Below are 22,662 nucleotides of genomic sequence, written 5' to 3' on the forward strand. Positions count from 1 at the left end.
TTACTTTCCATAAAAAGTAACTAAGTAACATAATTAGTTACTTTTTTAGGGAGTAACCCAATATTATAATGCATTACTTTTAAAAGTAATTTCCCCAACACTGCTCGTTAGCACACGTGAAGGCCCTGGTTGACTCGCTGTGTTTACCTGTGAAGAGCTCTTTGGGCATCCATTTGGGCACCAGGTGCAGGTCCAGCAGCGGCGTCAGGATTCCCTCCAGATTACCGAACATAGAGGACAGACCCAGACTGAAGAGCATGACGAAGAAGAGCACGGCCCACACCTGCGAGCCCGGCATCTCGATCACAGCCTCCGTGAACACGATGAACGCCAGCCCCGTTCCTGAAGCACTCTGGGTAAGAGAGAGCCGTCAGACACAGATATATGGGGTGTGATGGGAACTCTTTCGGTTCGATAAATACAGCGCTGTTTCATCCACTGCACACGATCAGCTTTAATTGGAGCTCCTAGTTTTAAGAAACAAAGTCTTGTAATCTTGAATATAATTTTAGTTAATTTAGCATTTTTATTAATTATTTTTGAATTTTTGTTTTTATTCAAGCTATTAATTTTCATTTTACATTTATGATTTTTTTGTGTTTTTCTCAATTTTGATTTATTTTTATATTATTTTTTATTTTTATTTTTGTTAATTAAACTTTACTTTGTAATTTAGATTTTTGTATTAGATTTGTTGTTGTTTTTGCATTTTATCAATTTATTTAGTTTTAGTAAAATATATATATATTTTTAATTAAACTTTAATTTGTAATTTAGATTTTTGTATTAGATTTGTTTTCATTCTAAAATTATTTATTAATATTGTATTAATTATTTTATCTACTATTTATGTTTAAGTACTTTTAAGACCACCAGCCTTTTGTTTTGAGCGGTGTTAATTTAGCAGTTTTAGTATTATTTATTTGTTTTATTTTTTATCATTTTATCAATTTTTTCATTTTCATTTTTTTCATTTTATCATATTATATTTTTATTTTATTTATATTTATTTTTTATTTTTTAATTAAGTAATTTAACATTATTAAAAAAAAAATTAAATCTTCAAGACTGAGGTACGTATACTGAAATTAATGCTTTTATTCATCAAGGCTGCACTGAATTGATGAAAAGTGACACTAAAGACACTTATAATGTTACAAAAGATTTCTGTTGTAAATAAATGCTGTTCTTTTGAACTTTCTAATCATCCTGAAAAATAAAATGCATCACAGTTTCCTGTTCTGAAGGGGTTTATAAGCCAAATAAGTAAATATAAATGTGTAGAAAGTGAACCTGAGCTGTTATCTGAATCAGATTCAGATAACAGCTCAGTTCACTTTCAAACACACATGACAAAGCCTGCTGTTGTTTATGATTTAGAGAGCGATCGTTTACCTGGTCCAGAAAGTTCTGGAGGTCGCAGTGTTTGAGGTTCAGACTGGAGACTTTGTCCGGATCGGTTGTGTTCAGTTGTGTTAACCAGTTCTCGTAGTTCTCGATCGTGATGTTTTTTTCGGCGACGTCAAAAGCATTGGTCAGATCCAGGATGTTACTGCAGTGGAATGAAACACCATTAAAATCCTCTCATTATAGCCCTTATAGTCAGAGGCGGACAATCCAGGGGTCAGAAAGTAAAAGTCCTGCCATATTTTTGTTCCACCCATGAACTCAGCAGCTGATTTCACCAGAGGAGGAACCAAGTCATTCCTTTCAAGTCACAAGCAAGTCTCAAGTCAAATCCCAAGTCCTCAAAGAGTTAAAGTTAATGAGATAATTAAGTGACTAATTAAATGATGATTGTGCATTAGTGATGAACACCTGCTGTTATTGAGAATCACAGAGGATCAGATGTTGATGTTTTATTGGTTAAAATGATGCCACCATCATGAAGATCAGTGTTTGCTTTAGTTGGGCTCTTGACCCTTTTAGTAAATCAAAGTAATTTGCTTTTAAGCAAGTGCAATATTGTTTCACAGCAAAGAACTTGATGTAGCAGATTAGCTTATGCTTTCTGCTTTTAAATCATTTGAATGGGCATCATGAAGGTGTCTCGCTTTGGTTTATTGAGTGATATTCAGCTATTACTGAATTTCAGGGAAAAAAAGTCCTATCAAACAAACGCTACTGTAGTGATTACATATTAGGAGGAAGAACTGCATCAGCTCAGGCTTTTAGACATGAACACTTATCATATGATCCTCAACGGTGGTGACAATAATAATTCATACTGCAGTGCATGATGGGAGTTTTTACCATGGTCTTACCCAGCATACATTGCAGCATGAAGAATTTTGTTGGTTGTCACCATTGTTGAGATTCATATACTGGTTCATTATGTCTGCGTGCGTCTAAATACCAGAAGAGTTTAAGTGTTTATATGCATTAAATACAGTCAATTTCAAATGAATTCATCATAACCATTAGAACAAGTTCTTCGCATGCTGTTTCACAAGGTTGACTTCTCAAAACCCAAACATACAACATAAAGATGAAAAAAAAAACAATCAGTACAGCTGTAAAAGCATGGTTGCTCATTGTGCAGCCCTGATCTCTTTACTTTACAGCAACACATGTAATGCTGCAAAGAAGAGATCTGACACAGGAGTCAAAGGCCAAGAGCCCAACTAAAGCAAACACTGATCTCCATGATGGTGGCATCATTTTAACCATTAAAACATTAATATCTGATCCTCTGTAATTCTCAATAACAGCAGGTGTTCATCACTAATGCACAATCATCATTTAATTAGACACTTAATTATCTCATTAACTTTAACTCTTTGAGGACTTGGGATTTGACTTGAGACTTGCTTGTGACTTGAAAGGAATGACTTGGTTCCTCCTCTGGTGAAATCAGCTGCAGAGTTCATGGGTGGAACAAAAATATGGCAGGACTTTTACTTTCTGACCCCTGGATTGTCCGCCTCTGCTTATAGTGCGTGTGTGTCCGTGCATAATAAAGGCACGAGTTGAGTTTGCTGTGCTTCACCTCTTAATACAGGAGTTGTAGTTGCTCGTGGCTTTGAAGCCCAGGATGGCGAAGATGGGAATGGAAGCGTAGAGAGACGTGGCGCTGTTAATGATCCCAACAAACAGAGCGTCCCGTTCACAGTCATTCCTGAAACACACACAGTTACATACACAGTCAGGTCCAGAAGTATTCACACACCGACTGAGTTTCTGTGCTTTTGCCTTTATACACCACTACAATGGATTTGAAATATAACAATCAAGATGAAATTGAAGTGCAGATGTTAAGCTTTAATTCACATTCATTATATAACTGTAACTTGAGTATGTTTTGGTCAACAGCTAAAATAATAAAAATTGTGCCTGCACAGTAAAACCTCCAGTGTTAAATCAACACTCCCAGTGTATATATAATCCACACTCAGAAAACACTTAAAAAAGTAACACTGAAGCAGTGTTAAAGTTAATGAGAAAATTAGTTTAGTAATTGAGTGATGATTGAGCATTAGTGAAGAACACCTGCTGTTAACGAACTGAATCACTTAAAGAAAGAGAAAGAAGAACAGAAAAAAAGAGACGAGACGAGCAGAAATAAAAGACCTACAACTGACTTCAGCCACAGCCTTCGATGAAATCAACACAAGATAAAAGAAGACATTAAATCTCTCAAGATCTGAGCAGAGGATGATTAAACAACTCCATAAACAGCATCACCAGCTTCACACGTTACTAACCAGATTGACTTTAGATGTTGATGTTTTAGTTTTGTTTGAGTTACCATTATCGAGGTCAGTGTTTGCTTTAGTTGGGCTCTTGACCCTTGATTTAAAACATTATAATTTCTTTGGCTGCTATAACCGCGTGTTTGTTTAGACATGTTAGTTATGGCAAAAAAGAAAAGAAAAAGCCTGGAGAAGATATAATCAGGGCTGGCTACATTTCAGTAAAGATGTATAGTGGCTTGAATAGCGGGTGTAATTTGGAGTGTAGTCACTGGTAGATTTGTTAGTTAATTTTGTTATTGAGATTATATACATCGTTTAAGATCTAGCAGTTTTAAGATTAATCTGAAAGACTTTTGAAACTTATTTTGCACTGAGAGTTTACTTTACTTCATCAAACAGACTTCAAGAATCAGCGAATGAATATCAACAATGGTGACAATCAACATAAAGCTCCATGTTGCAGTGCATTCTGGGAGCACCAATCAAAACTCATCCATGGCTCCCAGCATGCAATGTGACATGAATAAATTATGCAGCTGTCTTAGTATTTTCTTTTATTATTACTATTTCCTTTTGTTTTGCTATTGTGTTGTGACTTTTAGTAGCGTGTTTTGTAATGTTCACAGAGGATCTGTTTATCTGAATATGTTGATTGTCATCATTGTTGAGATTCATACGCTGAGTCTTGATGTCTGTATGATAATGCAATCTTAACCTTTCAGTGCCTATTTACTTTTAAAAGTCTTTCAAATTAATTTTAAAACTGATGGATCAAACTCTATATTTTATGTGAGCAAAATAAAAATAAAAAACTAATCAATCAATGAGGATGCTCTGAATGAAATCAGTTACGGAAATCATTAAATGCTGGTGATTTCTTTATAGAAATCTAACCATCAACACCCTAATGCCATAACTAGCATGTCTAAACAAACACGCGGTTATAGCAGCCAAAGTAATCATAATGTTTTAAGTCAAGGGCCAGGAGCCCAACTAAAGCAAACACTGACCTCGATAATGGCAACTCAAACAAAATTAAAGCATCAACATCTAAAGTCAATCTGGTTAGTAACGTGTGAAGCTGGTGATGCTGTTTGTGGAGTTGTTTAATCATCCTCTGCTGAGATCTTCAGATATTTCATGTCTTCTTTTATCTTGTATTTCTGCTCGTCTCGTCTCTTTTTTTCTGTTCTTCTTTCTCTTTCTTTCAATGGTTCAGTTTGTTAACAGCAGGTGTTCTTCATTAATGCTCAATCATCACTCAATTACTAAACTAATTATCTCATTAACTTTAACACTGCTTCAGTGTTACTTTTTTAACACTCTGAGTGTGGATTATATATACACTGGGAGTGTTGATTTAACACTGGAGGTTTTACTGTGTATGATAATGAATTATGTTGTGTATTTTGTTGCCGATTCAATACTGTAGTTTATTTCTTGTTTTTGTTTTTTTTGTATTGCAATTTATGTAATAATTTGTGATTCAGTGTTACGAATTATTTAACACTTCTTTTCTTAGAAACAAGTTAATCTTCATTAGAAATATTTAATATACATTTATGTCTCTGTGAACTTTGTAATATGAATATATGTATGTATATATTCTTTAAGAGTATTGCTGTTTATGTAATAATATGTATAATATTAACATTACATTTGTTTGCTGATTCAGTATATATTGTGTAGATTTTTGTAGTCTCTGTGAACTAAACTATAATATTAATATTTTGTTGCTGGTTCTATGTATGTTTTTATATGTATGTATAGTATTGCAATTCATGTAATATATGTAATATATATTTTGCTGAGTAAATATATTTTTATATTTATAATTGAAATGAACTTTTAATGTATTTATTTATATTTTTATTTACTATGTTTATGTATTCTTTTATTTATTTATACATATTTATTAATATTTGTTAACATTAGTTAATAAAAACTGTTCATTATTATTTCATGTTCAGGTTCATTAAATAATATTGACAGATGTAAACTTTGATTTTAACATTTAACTAAGATTAATAAATTCTTTAGAAGTTTAAATGTTAGTTCATTGTAACTAATGTTGTTAACTGATGTTAACAAATGAACCTTTTTGCAAAGTTACAGAATATTATAATAGAATATTACACTGTAAAAAGTGATCCACTACACAGTAAAACCTCCAGTGTTAAATCAACACTCCCAGTGTATATATAATCCACACTCAGAGTGTTAAAAAAGTAACACTGAAGCAGTGTTAAAGTTAATGAGATAATTAGTTTAGTAATTGAGTGATGATTGAGCATTAGTGAAGAACACCTGCTGTTAACAAACTGAACCATTGAAAGAAAGAGAAAGAAGAACAGAAAAAAAGAGACGAGACGAGCAGAAATACAAGATAAAAGAAGACATTAAATCTCTGAAGATCTCAGCAGAGGATGATTAAACAACTCCACAAACAGCATCACCAGCTTCACACGTTACTAACCAGATTGACTTTAGATGTTGATGCTTTAGTTTTGTTTGAGTTACCATTATCGAGGTCAGTGTTTGCTTTAGTTGGGCTCTTGGCCCTTGACTTAAAACATTATAATTACTTTGGCTGCTATAACCGTGTGTTTGTTTAGACATGCTAGTTATGGCATTTGGGTGTTGATGGTTAGATTTCTATAAAGAAATCACCAGCATTTAGTGATTTCCGTAACTGATTTCATTCAGAGCATTCTCATTGATTGATAAGTTTTTTTTTTATTTTGCTCACATAAAATATAGAGTTTGATCCATCGGTTTGAAAAATAATTTGAAAGACTTTTAAAAGTAAATAGGCACTAAAAGGTTAAGATTGCATTATCATACAGACATCAAGAATCAGCATATGAATCTCAACAATGGTGACAATCAACATATTCAGATAAACAGATCCTCTGTGAACATTACAAAACACGCTACTAAAAGTCACAACACAATAGCAAAACAAAAGGAAATAGTAAGAATAAAAGAAAATACTAAGACAGCTGCATAATTTATTCATGTCGCATTGCATGCTGGGAGCCATGGATGAGTTTTGATTGGTGCTCCCAGAATGCACTGCAACATGGAGCTTTATGTTGATTGTCACCATTGTTGAGATTCATTCGCTGATTCTTGAAGTCTGTTTGATGAAGAAAAGTAAACTTACAGTGCAAAATAAATTTCAAAAGTCTTTCAGATTAATCTCAAAACTACTAGATCTTAAACGATGTATATAATCTCAATAACAAAATTAACTAATAAATCTACCAGTGACTACACTCCAAATTACACCCGTTATTCAAGCCACTGTACATCTTTATTGAAATGTAACCAGCCCTGATCACATTTTTTCTAGGCTTTTTCTTTTATTTTTTGCCATAACTAACATGTCTAAACAAACACGCGGTTATAGCAGCCAAAGAAATTATAGCGTTTTAAATCAAGGGTCAAGAGCCCAACTAAAGTAAACACTGACCTCGATAATGGTAACTCAAACAAAACTAAAACATCAACATCTAAAGTCAATCCGGTTAGTAACATGTGAAGCTGGTGATGCTGTTCATGGAGTTGTTTACTCATCCTCTGCTGAGATCTTGAGAGATTTAATGTCTTCTTTTATCTTGTGTTGATTTCATCGAAGACTGTGGCTGAAGTCAGTTGTAGGTCTTTTATTTCTGCTCGTCTCGTCTCTTTTTTTTCTGTTCTTCTTTCTCTTTCTTTCAGTGATTCAGTTTGTTAACAGCAGGTGTTCTTCACTAATGCTCAATCATCACTCAATTACTAAACTAATTATCTCATTAACTTCAACACTGCTTCAGTGTTACTTTTTTAACACTCTGAGTGTGGATTATATATACACTGGGAGTGTTGATTTAACACTGGAGGTTTTACTGTGTATATTTACTTAATAAAATTGAGTAATCCACTATATTTACTCAATAAAATTGTGTCAACAGATTACAAGCAATATTATTAATTAAATTCAACACATAAAAATTAATTAGAATTAATCAAATGAGATGATTACAAATTAACCATTCAAAATGAGTAAAATAGCACAAAAAAGTCAAGTAAAATTTAAACAAAAATATTGGTTTCTTTGGACCATAAACACTATGCTAATGATACTATGTTATGCATGCCAGGCCAGTAGTTGGCGATCAAGAAACACTGCGCAAAAACGTAATTTGCATACACATGACGTCACCTTTTTCACAAATTCATGTTTTTGTTGTTTACATGGAGAACAGTTATTGAAGACAGCTGATGTTAACAAACAGAATCACTGAAGGAGAAAATCTGAATTTTTAGGTTACCATTACGGTGGTCAATGTTTGCTTTAGTTGGGCTCTTGACCCTTGACTCTTTAACATTTAGATGTTGTTTGGCTGCTGTTACAGAGTTAAACAACAGTTAAGACAAGCCAAAGAGAAAAGGTGATCGGGTGGTGTTGGTTATGTTTTGACATCATCATCTGACCTGAATCTCTCAGTTGGATTTATCGTATAGATTTCTGCCATCCTATGATTGTACAGTGTAATATCTGGAATTTTCAACATAAACAGATTTTTAAAAGTTCTCCTGGTCAAATAATAAAAAAGTCTTTTATCTAGGCACACAGACATCAAGTATCAGCGTGAGAACCTCAACAATGGTGACCATCAAATGTTGCAGTGCATTCTGGGTGCCACCAATCAAAACTCATCAATAGCTCCCATCATGCATTGCATATTTTTAGTAGTTTGTTTTGTGACGTTCAGAGTTGATCTGTTTATCACCGTTGTTGAGATTCATACTCTGATTCTTGATGTCAGAGTGTGCCTAAAAGAACAATTTTTAAGAAATCCTTTGGATTATACTGAAAAGTTCAGATCTTATACTGTAGAATTACGGGACTGCTGTAATCAAAGTAAATCTAATTCAGAGATTCAGGGCAAATGATGATGACAATACATAATCAACAACACCAGACCACCTTTTCATTAGGCTTGTCTAACTGTTGTTTAACTCTGTAACAGCAGCCAAACAATATCTAATGTTAAAAGAGTCAAGGGTCAAGAGCCCAACTAAAGCAAACATTGACCACCGTAATGGTAACCTAAAATTCAGATTTTCTCCTTCAGTTATTCTGTTTGTTAACATCAGGTGTCTTCAATAACTGTTTTGGGGCCTGGAAACACAAGCTTTTGAACAAGATGCCTGTATCATCTCCATGTAAACAACAAAAACATGAATTTGTGAAAAAGGTGACGTCATGTGCATGCAAATTATGTTTTTGCGCAGTGTTTCTTGATCGCCAACTACTGGCCTGACATGAATAACATAGTATCATTAGCATAGTGTTTTTTGTCCAAAGAAACCAATATTTTTGTTTAAATTTTACTTAATTTTTTTGTGCTATTTTACTCATTTTGAATGGTTAATTTGTAATCATCTCATTTGATTAATTCTAATTAATTTTTATGTGTTGAATTTAATTAATAATATTGCTTGTAATCTGTTGACACAATTTTATTGAGTAAATATAGTGGATTACTCAATTTTATTGAGTAAATATAGTGGATCACTTTTTACAGTGTAGGATGAATGTGAAATGTAAGAATCATTGGTCTCATTGGAATTTGTAACAGAATTGATTTTTTTTTCTTGTCAGGTTGTACTTTTTGGGGTTGTAGCTGGAGAAGGCGATGAGTCCACCGAACGCCAGAGACAGAGAGAAGAAGATCTGCGTCGCAGCGTCCAGCCAAACCTGAGGATCCGTCAGCAGCGTCCACTGCAGACACAAGATCACATCAAACGTGTGTGTGTCTGTGTCTGTGTGTGTGTGTGTGTGAGACAGAGAGTGTGTACTGGTTTTTGTGGTTTACGGGGACAAAATTTGTATAATAACATGGGTATGACAGAGGTATTACAATTTGAAGGTGGTTTATGAGGACACTGCCTATGTCCCCGTAAAACAAAAGGCTTAAAAAATATACTAAATGGTATTTTTCCATCTAAAAATGCAGACAGTCTCCCGTAAGGGGTAGGTTTAGGTGTAGGGTTGGTGTAGGGCAATAGGACATACAGTTTGTACAGTATAAAAACCATTACGCCTATGGAGAGTCCCCGTAAACCACATATACCAACATGTGTGTGTGTGTGTGTGTGTACCTGCTTTTCTATTCAGGTGGGGACTTAAACATGAATACACACAGACTCATGGGGACTCGTGTCACGGTGGGGACCTAAATTGATGTCTCCACGGGCAAACAAGCTAATAAATCACACAGAATGAAGTTTTTTGAAAATCTAAAAATGCAGAAAGTTTCCTGTAAGGGGTAGGTTTAGGTGTAGGGTTGGTGTAGGACAATAGAATATATAATCTGTACAGTAGAAAAAAGTCTGTGTGTGAGTCTGTGTGTGTGAGAGTGTGAGACTCACGTCTGGAGTGAAGAGGTACAGAAGCCCATCTGTGGCCCCAGGCAGAGTAAGGGCCCTCACCAGAAAGATGGTCAACACCAGGTATGGAAACGTGGCCGTCACGTACACGGCCTGCAACACAGTCCAGAGAAACACTTCTGAACAATGCCTAGTTTTTAGTAAGTTTTTAGTTCTCTGCAGAGCAGCATTTATTTTTTTCAGATTTTTTACAGTTATTTTTTCAGAGATATAACGTGTTTTGTGTTCGGGTCATTTTTGACCCGGTTTTACATTTACATTTATGCATTTAGCAGACGCTTTTATCCAAAGCGACTTACAGTGCATTCAGGCTATACATCTTTTTTTTTTAATCGGTATGTGTGTTCCCTGGGAATTGAACCCACGACCTTTTTCGCTGCTAACACAATGCTCTACCACTGAGCCACAGGAACACGGTTTTGCATGGAGCACCATTAGATGAAAACAATGTTATTGTTATTAATTATTAACAGTGTTATTTCTTCCTCAGTAATTTTGCCTTGTTTTAGAATATAAATATCAAAACATTCTTAAGTCCAGATAATTATTTGAGAAGCAAAATCATGAAATATTAAGTTTCTTTTTCTGAAAAAATTATCACAATTATTAGGTGGATTTTTGCTTAACCCTCACAGCGCATTCAAGTCAGTGTTCTGGAAGAGATACATAAAAATGTCTAAAAAATGCATAGATTTTAGTAAGGGAACGAAGCTCTGAAAATGCTCTAAGAACCTCAAAATACACATCGTTTATTTTTTTCAGATTTTTTACAGTTATTTTTTCTGAGATGTAATTTGTTTCGTGTTTGGGTAATTTTTGACCCGGGTTTGTTTGGAGCACCATTAGTGTCACAAATACCTTCTGTAAAATAATCTATGAAGTTACATGAGTGTCAAAAAACTTTTGTGACATATTGAGTCTTTTTCTCAAATCTTACGCACTTTTGGACTAAATTTTGTTGATGAACGACTGCAGCATGAAAAACTGATCACTTTTTGAAATATTTTATGCAAGTAAAATTCTTTACTCCTGTTTTAAATCTTTGAACAATGTTTGTTTTGTTAGAAATAAATATGTAGGTTTTTGAATTAATCCCTATTCATTCCAATGGGGTTATTCTCAGATTATGTGTTCTTATAAATTACATACAATGATATATTCAAATAAGAGTTCTGATTAATATTGACAAAAAAATATATGTATTTTTTTACATGTATTCTTGTTCTGGTTCATGTGTAATTTGAAATTTCAAAGAATTTCTCAAATTTATCAAAAAGGATCAAATGCAGTAATAAAACGGTAACATTCAAGCTCAGTAAAGGCTGTTGTTTTTGGGACGGTTGGTGTCACCTTGCCGATGGTCTCGATGCCCCGTATGAAGCAGATGTAGACGATGCTCCAGGCTGAGGCCAGACACACGACGAGCCACCACTGAAGCGAGCCGCTCTCCTCGATGTCCGGCGAGATGTTCAGCGTCTGTCTGTACCAGAAGTAGTTGACCGGTGTGCTGGCGACACACTCCTCCACGTAACCTACACCACACGGACCCAGATAACAACACCTCAGATACTTGGGAAAAACAAATAACAGCAAATATTGTTATATAATATGTTTATTCTTAATGTCTTAAAGTGTGTATACAACACACATTTATAATACATCATTTAAAAACATTACTGTATATATAAAACGTTATTAATTCCTTAATTTAGGTACTTAATTACTTTATATACTTAATGTATATTTTATTTATATTTACTTTTTAATGGATTTATTTGTTGCATTTATTTATGTATTCCTATTTATTTGTTTAAAATGTTATTTTATCTATTATTTTTATTAGATTTTATTTTATTGTATTTTTCTTTACTTTTAATGTACATTTATATATTTATTTGTTTTAATCATATTTTTGTATTTATATTATTTGCTATATTTTTATGTATTCCTTTGCTAATTTGTATATATTTTTTATTTAATTTGTATATATATATTTCTATTTATGTACAGTATTGTAAAGTGGCTGACGAGACGTGAGACGTACGGATCCAAGTGCAAGCTTTTATTTAAAGGCATGGTCATATATACAGGCAGGGTCGAAACAATGGCAAACAGGTATGGCAGGGACAAGACAAGGAGTAATCCTAGGGCAAGCGAAGGTCGACGATGGGTGAACAGTATCCAAAAGGGCAAGGCAGAGAGATAATCCAGGTACACGGGCTATAATTCAGGCAAGGGAATAAACAGAGTCCGAACAGTGAGACAGGGGTAAATACTGGGAAAACAGACTAGAAAACAACAAACGTTCCGTAAAGCAGCTAACACTAGGGGAGTGAAAAACGCAGGACAATACAGGAACTGAACAGAAACACGGAAAGGGTTAATCCAGGAAACATGGGCTAGAATAAAACACAGCAAAACAGGCAAGGCAAGACTAGGATAACTAACAAGGGCTCTGTAGAGTAACTATCGCTAGGAGAGGGATATGTGCATACAATACTCAGCCGTGAGGGGGAGAAAGTCCATGGCTTAAGTAGGGTGTGTGATCAGTGCAATCAGCTGTGTGTGCAATCAGTTCAATGGATGATGGGAAATTGAGTCCAGTGTGATCTGTGCTGTGAGAGTCAATGTGGTGAGCGAGTGACCTCTGGTGGTGAGTGAACGGAACTTCATAGACCGGATTCGTGACAAGTATATTGTGTATATTTTACATATTCATAATTTTATTGCATTTATAATTTTATTTATTTATTTTCTATTTATTTATTCATTTATTTTTAATGTATTTATATTTTTGTTTGCTTTGTACTTTTTTGGATGTTATTGATTAGTTTGTTTTTGCATTTTTCTTTCTTTTAATATATATTTTTATTTTTATTTGTTTTATTCATATTTTGGTATTAATTTTATTTACTGTATTTTTATGTATTCCTATATATATTTATTTATATGTATGTTTTTATTTAATTTATATTTTATTTAAATTATGGTTTATTTATTTATTTATTATTGATAAATTATGACTAAGACATGCTGACAGGCCTTGACAGGTTTTGTAAGAATTGCTTTTCTCTTTTTTTTTAAACTTTTATGATTTACAGGATTCTGATTTTCTGATTTTTATTTTTATTTTCATTACTTCCTGCCTGAACCTCATCCTTCGCTTAATTTTCATTATATTACATTTATGGGCACCTCATAACAAACAAGCTTAATTGTGATGAAAGAAATGTCCAAATGGACCGAAATGTCGTATTTGTTCTGCAGTGTTCCTGGCGTGTTTCTCTCTCAGTACCGGTGCGGTTCTCGTTGATGGGGCATTGGCTCCAGGGCAGTGGATCCTGAAACGAGTGGAAGAAATACCAGAGAACCCAGGCCAGGATGGTATTATAAAACAAACCCACCAGCAACGAGATGATCATTGATGCCACGCCTGCCAACACAAGTGCAATTATACGGTAATAACCCAATAATGCTTTTATGAGCTCATAAAGACTTGAATACAATCTGACAACACATTAAACATTCAACCATGGAAAATAACAGAATGCCGCAGAAAACAACAACCAGAGAATAAAAGCCATAAAAGAAAATTCAGCATGCTTCACAGCTATAAAAACAAGCCCGCTGATGTTGGGATGTTGGCTTGACAAAGCCGGACCTATCAAAACTACTTAAATGAAAGTCACATAGACTTTCACTGAGGGGGTGAAAACCTTTGTACAGAGTGTTTAAGCTGTCTGTCACCAGCAAAGCTTAATGACTATCCTAAACATGCTAAATCATGCTTGCCACATATTAAATCATGTTAAAACATGCTAACAATGTGTTAAATCATGTTAGAAACATACTAAATCATACTAACATCACGTTAAAACATACTATCAACATATTAAATTAGAAGATAATCATGTTATCAACACACTGTAAAACCCAACAGTTAGGGTAACTCAAACCGTTTGAGTAAACCGATTGCATTAAAAACCTGAAAAGTTAGGTTAACTCAAACCATTTGAGGAAACTTATTGTCTTAAAATATTTAAGTTTTTTAAAACTAATAGTTATGAGTACTCTGAACGTATTTCAGTTGAGTTCATTAAATAAGATATATGCCCAACAAGTCACGGTAACTCAAACCGTTTGAGTAAACCAATTGCCTTAAAAACCCAAGTTAGGATAACTCAAACCATTTGATGAAACTTATTGTCTTAAAACTTTTTTAAATGTTTTAAGTTTTTAAACCTAAAAATGTTTAAAAACTGCACTGAACTTATTTCAGTTGAGTTCAGTTAAGTGATTAATTAAGTGCTGATTGAGCATTAGTGATGAACACCTGCTGTTAACAAACAGAATCACTGAAGAAAAGAGAAACACAAGAACAACAACTGACTTCAGCCATGACCTTAGATGAAATCAACTGAAATAAAATACATTAAATCTCAAGATCTGATTAAACAACCCCACGAACAGCATCACCAGCTCCACTTATTAATAACCAGACTGACTTTATTTCTGTCAGACATCTACAGAAGATCTTATTGAGAATTAATTAAGATTTATTTTCAATTGAAGTAACCATGTTAGAGATCAGTGTCTTCTTTAGTTGGGCTCTTTACACTTGACTTCTGTGTTAGTTGGGTTTTTTTCCCCCTGGCTGTTATAATCATGTGTTTCTCGAACATATTTGTTACAACTCAAAAGCCCAGAGAAAGTGATCGGCAGTTGGTTGATGTATATTTATAATGACAATCATCTGTAAGTGAACTGGGGTCTGTTCCGTAAAAGACGTTAAGAAAAACGGGGATTAAAGTCCAAAACCTGACTTGAATATTGCAAACAGCAAATATTTGTGTTGTTTAATGCATTTGAGACGTTATGTTTTTCTCAGTGTTTAACTGACACGTCACAGGTATATTTTTCATCTGTAAATGTTAGTAAGTCATGCAAATATATCCATTTTGCTGTCAGGAGTGAGCGAGGCTTACGTGAGTGAACGAGCGCTGCTGAGTGCATGCGCGCTACACAGACGGAGCAGAATAGAATAATAGCGCAAGAATTCCGAATACAATATACATTCTGCTAAAATATTTGTTGTTGGACATTAAATGTGACACATAGAATTTTAATCCTACATATAAGTGTATTTTTATGATAGCAGTAACTGTAAATCAAATGTAAGCTGGCTAATACAGCCATACTAGCTCAAATGAGTTAAATGTGTGTTCCTCTTATCAGTTAAAATGTAGTCTGATTTCTATTATTTATTTTAATTCAGTGATTTTAACTTTTGATTTAGTGTTTTTAATGCTTTAAAGAGCCATTTTAGATTGCAATGTTTTAATGTTCTAATAACCATAAAAGGTGCAGCTGTCATAAATTCAGAGAGAAAGGCTGCATGGCTAGAAACCACTGATCAACTAAACGCGCAAGTAGCAACTAAATGTCATTAGCCTACATTTTGGGCACAATACATTAAATACAGTTGGTTGTAGCCTATTTTTTATTTATTTGATTATTTAAGGTGTATTTTCTTCATAGGCTACTTTTATTTTTGGACTAATAATAAAGTCAACTAATTGTATGTGCATTCCCATTGGTCAGTGTTAGAGGAGCTCAGCTTAGTCTGACAGTTAGCCTGCTCCGGACCAGGTTAGTTTCTCAGCATGAGTTGTCACAGTGACTGAGCTTGAGCTATGGTCATTTTGCTTTCAGAAACCAAATCAAATGAAAATAAGTCAGAATTACTGAAATAAGCCTGGTTTATTTAGTAAACTTGTTTTATGGAACAGGCCCCTGATCTCATTGAGAGTGAACATAGACTCATTGTGTGTCTAATCTCTGGTTAAATTGATGTTGTATTGATTATAGTAAAAGTGATTCTAAGAGCCAGTGGTTCTGTGACAGTCAGTTAATATAAAAGACTTTATAAACAGTTTGTCTTTGTCAGTTCACTTACATTATAAATATATGACAACCAACTACCGATCATTTTCTCTGGGCTTTTGAGCTGTAACAAATATGTTTGAGAAACACATGATTACAACAGCCAGAGAAAAAAAAAAAACCAACCAACACAAAAGTCAAGGGTCAAGAGCCCAACTAAAGCAGACACTGATCTCTAACATGGTTACTTCAATTGAAACAATAAATCAACATCTAAACCTCAGTTAATTCTCAATAAGATCTTCTGTAGATGTCTGACAGAAATAAAGTCAGTCTGGTTATTAATAAGTGGAGCTGGTGATGCTGTTTAATCAGCTCTTGAGATTTAATGAATTTTATTTCAGTTGATTTCATCTAAGCATGTGTCTAAAGTCAGTTACATTTACATTTATGCATTTAGCAGACGCTTTTATCCAAAGCAACTTACATTGCATTCAAGTTACAGTTTTTACATTTTATCAGCTCTTGCTTTCCCTGGGAATCGAACCCATGATCTTGGCGTTGCTAGCGCCATGCTCTACTATTTGAGCTACAGTTGTTGTTCTTGTGTTTCTCTTTCTGTCAGTGATTGTGTTTGTTAAAGGAACACTCCACTTTTTTTGGAAATAGGCTCATTATCCAACTCCCCCAGAGTTAATCAGTTGAGTTTTACCGTTTTGGAATCCATTCAGCCGATCTCCGGGTCTGGCGATAGCACTTTTAGCATAGCTTAGCATAGATCATTGAATCCGATTAGACCAGTAGCATCGCGTTCAAAAATGACCAAAGAGTTACGACCAAGAATTACGCAGCGCCTGAAAGTAGTCCCCAGCTAGGTAACTAGTTATAATATAGCTGGGGACTATTTTCAGGCACTGCGTAATATCACTGCGCCTGCGCCTTGTTATCAATGTGCTAAAACATGCTAGCAACATGATAAAACATGTTAACATGCATGTTAAATCATGATAGCAACTTGCTTAAATATTTTAGCAATGTTCTAGAACATTTTATTAACATTTTATTGACTTAAAGTAAAATCTTCAAACGTGAAGCTTTTTAGAGTTATTTCATGCAAGGCTTTGTCAAGCCAACATCAAAGTTAGTTTAGGAACTTTACTGATGTAGTTTCATGGTTCTGTCTGGAAAACATTCTGTGGATGTCAGTGTGTGTGAGTAACGTGCAGCTGAATGTGTTTCACTCACCGACTCCACCCAGCAGAGGAGAGATGGAGTGCCAGACACCAATGCTGCCCTTCCTCAGACTCTGACCGATGGCCAGCTCCAGATACAGCAGCGGCAGACCCTCGAAGACCAGTGCGATCAGGTACGGGATCAGGAACGCACCTGACACACACACAACAAAACAACAACCTCCAGATCTGACTTCAAATACTGATATGCAGTGTTGGGGAAAGTTACTTTTAGAAGGAATGCATTACAATATTGCGTTACTCAATAAAAAAGTAACTTATTGTGTTACTTTCCTTAAAAAGTAACTATGTAATGCATTACAATATTGGGTTACTCAATAAAAAAGTAACTTATTGTGTTACATTGTTACTTTTTATGGAAAGTAATGCATTACAATATTGGGTTACTCGATAAAAAGTAACTTATTGTGTTACATTGTTACTTTTTAGGGAAAGTAATGAATTTACAGTATTGCGTTACTCAATAAAAAAGTAACTTATGTTACATTGTTACTTTTTAGGGAAAGTAATGCATTTACAGTATTGCGTTACTCAATAAAAAAGTAACTTATGTTACATTGTTACTTTTTAGGGAAAGTAATGCATTTACAGTATTGCGTTACTCATTTGCAAAAGTAACTCAGATATTTAGTTGTAAATTTAAAAGTAATGTTACATTACTACTTACTTGAAAAAGTAACCCCAAACACTGCAGCATTGTATTTTACAAATATTGTTGGTGCTTTTAAAAAATAAAAATATATAAAAATAATAATAGTATGTAATAATAAAATAGTAAATAATAATAAAAATAATAATAAATCATACATAAATAAAGTGTGTGTGTGTATATTGTGACGGTTCCAGTGAGTAACCGTTTTTTTCTGAGTTGCAGGTGATTGGCCGAAGGGAGTGGTTACACGCCTGAATGGAATCATGGCGCTCTATAAAAGACTGGGACAGAGATGGGAGCATGAGTGTGGGCCAGAGCGTGTGAGCGGAGCTGAGCGGTCAGAATTTCCGCTCCCCGCTCACGTGGGTGTTCGCTCCCCCGCTCCACCGCTCAAAGTCGCACCAGACCGCTCCGCTCAATTCTACTCCCCGCTCACCTAGTACCCAGCATGCATTGCAGCATGATTTTTATTTTTATTTTTTTTAATGGTCACCATTGTTGAGGTTCACAAGCTGATTCTTGATGTCTGTGTGAGTCTGATTGCTACCATAGATTAAAACTTTTTGTGGACAACCTGTTAAAAAGTCCTTTATATTAACTGACTGTCACAGAACCAGTGGCTCTTAGAATCACTTTTACTATAATCAATACAACATCAATTTAACCAGAGACTAGACACACAATGAGTCTATGTTCACTCCCAATGAGATCAGTTCACTAACAGATGATTATCATTATAAATATATGTCAACCAAGTACCGATCATTTTCTCTGGGCTTTTGAGTTGTAACAAATATGTTCTAGAAACACATGATTACAACAGCCAGAGAAAAAAAAAAAACAACTAACACAGAAGTCAAGTGTAAAGAGCCCAACTTAAGCAGACACTGATCTCTATCATGGTTAATTCAATTGAAAATAAATCTTAATTAATTCTTAATAAGATCTTCTGTAGATGTCTGACAGAAATAAAGTCAGTCTGGTTATTAATAAGTGGAGCTGGTGATGCTGTTTGTGGGGTTGTTTAATCAGATCTTGAGATTTAATGTATTTTATTTCAGTTGATTTCATCTAAGCATGTGTCTGAAGTCAGTTGTTCTTGTGTTTCTCTTTTCTTCAGTGATTCTGTTTGTTAACAGCAGGTGTTCATCACTAATGCTCAATCAGCACTTAATTAATCACTTAACTGAACTCAACTGAAATAAGTTCATAGCACTCATAATTGTTAGTTTTAAAAACTTACAATTTTAAGGCAATCAGTTTCCTCAAACGATTTGAGTTAACCTAACTTGTTGGGTTGTTAAGGCAATTGGTTTACTCAAATGGTTTGAGTTACCCTAACTTGTCAGGTTTTACAGTGCATTTGATTATTCAATTTCTGTATTATTCTTACTTAAATGCTTCTGTAAATTATATGTAAAATGAAAAAAGTAAAGGACTGTTAATTCCATTTTTTCTTAGGCCTATTTTGTATTTGCTCTACAGTTTTTTTTTTATTTGCATCTTTGTTTTATTTTTAATAACAAAGCTAAAATAACAAAAAGAGCTTTATTTTGATAATTCTTTAACTATGGTAATTAAATAATTGGAGGAAAAGATGCATTGTGATACATCATAATCATAATCAAATCCTGAGGCAACTGAAGATTTATGTATGTGACCTGTTCTGGCAAAATGAGTCACAATGAGCAAATTTAAAAAAAATATGTTATTTTTATTTTCACATTCTCTATTAAAAGACCTTCAAAATAATATATATATATTTGGTGGAATCGGACGAAACACGACTGAGCTGCAGCCGTTTGAATTGGTGTTTTTTTGCTAATGTGGTTGTGTGATAAACCTGTCATCTACTTTTATGAATATAGTTGACTGTTTGACAAATTGCTTTTGTTCCTTATTACTTTGGATAAAATTCATAAAATTCTGCATATGCTAAATGCATAAATGCAAATGTTAAAACACTTAATAACTTGGTTATTTTTTTGTTATTCTTTTTATATTAAAGAACAGCTGTAAATAGTATGACATAAGAGCATTTATTGTGATTGATTTGATTATTACCTACTTAATATAATTTGAACTTAACTTAATTTATTATTTAATAACTCCAGGAAGAAGTTGATTTATTATTTATTGACTTCAAGAACTTTCATGAAGGAAATTTAATTACTTTCAACAGCAATCATAAAGTATTTTTATAACACTTTACAGAAATGGTTAATTTGTTAACAGGGTAACTGTATTAGTAGACCTAACAATTAACAATACAGCGTTTATTAATATTGATGTTCATTTCAGTATTTAATAATGCTTTTTTGAAATCAGAAGTTAAATCTGTTAACACGAGTTAATGCACTGTGAACATAAACAATAAACAGTTGTGTTTTTATTACCTAATGTAACATGAAAAGTGTTGTAAATATATTGCTTATTGTAAGTTAATGCATTAACTAATGTAAAAAATATTATTATTGAAGTAACTAAAGTTCGTAAGCATGTTACATACTGTAAAAAATATATTTTTCTGAGATTATTGGAGAATGTTTTACAAGAAAATCCAATTTCAGTCTTTCTACTTATATTTCACATATAATTCAATGTGTTTGCCATTTTCTTTGTAATTATTGTCAAATTTGTGACCCTGGACCACAGTCATAAAGGTTTATATGGCCTGAAAGGCCATACAAATAGGACAATATTTGGCTGAGATACAACTATTTGAAAATCTGGAATTTGAGGAACCAAAAAAAATCTAAATATTGAGAAAATCGTCTTTAAAGTTGTCCAAATAAAGTTCTTAGCAATGCATATTACTAATCAAAAATGAAGTTTTGATATATTTACGGTAGGAAATTTACAAAATATCTTCATGGAACATGATTTTTACTTAATATCCTAATGATTTTTTTCATAAAAGAAAAATAGATAATTTTGACCCATACAATGTATTTTTGACAATTATACCCCAGCGACTTAAGACTGGTTTTGTGGTCCAGGTTCACATTTACCATCGAAAGTGGTTTTAAAGTAAATCCTACACACTGAATATTTTTCAGCATAGAAGTTGATCTAAAACCACTGAAATCAACATCATCTTCTGCATTATTTTTCCCGTATTAATCCAGTCACCTCCTCCGTAGATCTGGCAGAGGTACGGGAATCTCCAGACGTTCCCGAGTCCCACAGCGAATCCGATGCACGTCAGCAGATACTGGACCTTATTGTCCCATTTGGGCCGTTCCTGAGCGCTGGAGGCGATGCTGGCCGTGTCCATCCTTGATGCAGTGTGTGTCCGTGCGCTCCACGGGTGGGTTATGAGAGAGATCAAAGTGTACTATGTGTCCAAAATTGATTGATTAGGGTCATAAAAATTCCACCCCCTACCTCCACCTGTCGAAGTGGGCCATGTGTTTATCCGTCCCAGTGATCGCAAGGAATTTATGACAGTTCTCTTATTGTTTGAGAATGTGTTTTTCGTGTGGACATTGAAAACTGTTAAAAACTATGTGCTTTTAAACTTTAAATTGTGAAACGTTGCATTAGTGTTAAAGGGGATCAAGGGATGTTTTTATGAAACTTTTTCACTCACGTATCAAGAAAAAACATCAAACATACACGTAAAATGAGCAATGACTGTTTTTCCCTGTAAAACAAGTCAAGACGAGCTAGTGTTGTTAAAACTAGTTAGAGTTTGTTACAAGTTAGAAAAAAAACAAACATCTGACACGTTAGTAAAACAACAGAATAAGATACTTGTCAAAACCTTGTAATCTAACATTACAATAATAAATAAAAAAAGGTAGGCTAGAGTTTGTTACAAGTTAAAGAAAATAAAAATTGGTGCCTTAGGTGTGGTCTAACCTCAGCGCTCGTGAGCTCATTCTGAGTCTTGACACCACAGATTGCGGATATCTGACGGATGCCGTGTAAGATAGTTAGCTCTTTTTCTTTTCTAACTTGTGACAAACGCTAGCTTTTAAATTGTAATGTTACAAGATTTTGACAAGTATCTTATTGCTTAATGTTCGCTTCACGCTTTTTTCTTTTACACCACGGTAACTCCGCCCCTAACACCTTAAGAAGAAACCAACGCAAAGATTTAAATGTTAAAAGAATTAAAGTAATGTTTTAACATTAGAACGAAAGTTTTTTTTAATAAATCTTTAGCATTTTCGACCTGGCCGGACAACCGTTATCTTACCAGGAAGCAGAAGAGATTGCTGCTAACGCACAAACTGATGTAATTTCGATTTTAAGAAACATCATATCTTGTCAACCACAACACGCCGAGGCCTTACGTCATGCAGCCGAGTTTTGGAGAAGCTGTCACGAACAACTGAATAACGAATTCCGCTGTCCTGACATTTTATCCTACCCGTCAGATTTTCCTACCAGGGCTTACTGTGCATGCGCAAATCAATATTGCGTCTTTTTTCTCATGCTGAACAACAATATTAGATGTATCTGCATTAATGTATGGGTAGGTTTAGGGTTGGGGTAGGTATAGACATTAATAAAACACAATCTAATAGGTAGAAAAAATTATTTATTGTTGGTTTCCTGTAGCTGTATCCCTTCTAGCCACAACCCGCGAATATAACACATAATTACTGTATTTGCATTACTGTAAGGGTAGGTTTAGGGTTGTGGTAGGTGTAGACATTAATAAATCATAATTTGACAGGTAGCATTTTTCGTTGTAGAATTGTACTACCTACTGTTTTAATGGCAGGTA

At 34.1% G+C, this 22,662-nt stretch overlaps 1 protein-coding gene across 1 annotated transcript in view; it reads right to left on the minus strand.

The window, feature by feature from the left end:
* LOC131525734 (sodium-dependent neutral amino acid transporter B(0)AT3-like) overlaps window positions 1–21,201 on the minus strand; it is a 32,764-nt gene extending 11,563 nt beyond the window's left edge. The window contains exons 1-9 of the mRNA XM_058753645.1: window positions 21,057–21,201; window positions 17,265–17,405; window positions 13,432–13,569; window positions 11,487–11,668; window positions 10,119–10,229; window positions 9,356–9,468; window positions 2,990–3,118; window positions 1,396–1,552; window positions 148–352 (exon numbers count right to left, since the gene is read on the minus strand). Coding sequence (XP_058609628.1) covers window positions 148–352; window positions 1,396–1,552; window positions 2,990–3,118; window positions 9,356–9,468; window positions 10,119–10,229; window positions 11,487–11,668; window positions 13,432–13,569; window positions 17,265–17,405; window positions 21,057–21,201 — 1,321 coding nt within the window. The remainder of the gene's footprint in view (window positions 1–147; window positions 353–1,395; window positions 1,553–2,989; window positions 3,119–9,355; window positions 9,469–10,118; window positions 10,230–11,486; window positions 11,669–13,431; window positions 13,570–17,264; window positions 17,406–21,056) is intronic.
* Between the last annotated feature and the right edge of the window lie 1,461 nt (window positions 21,202–22,662).

The sequence above is a fragment of the Onychostoma macrolepis genome, chromosome 19 (genome assembly GCF_012432095.1).
Source record: "Onychostoma macrolepis isolate SWU-2019 chromosome 19, ASM1243209v1, whole genome shotgun sequence".
Taxonomy (NCBI): Eukaryota; Metazoa; Chordata; class Actinopteri; order Cypriniformes; family Cyprinidae; genus Onychostoma; species Onychostoma macrolepis.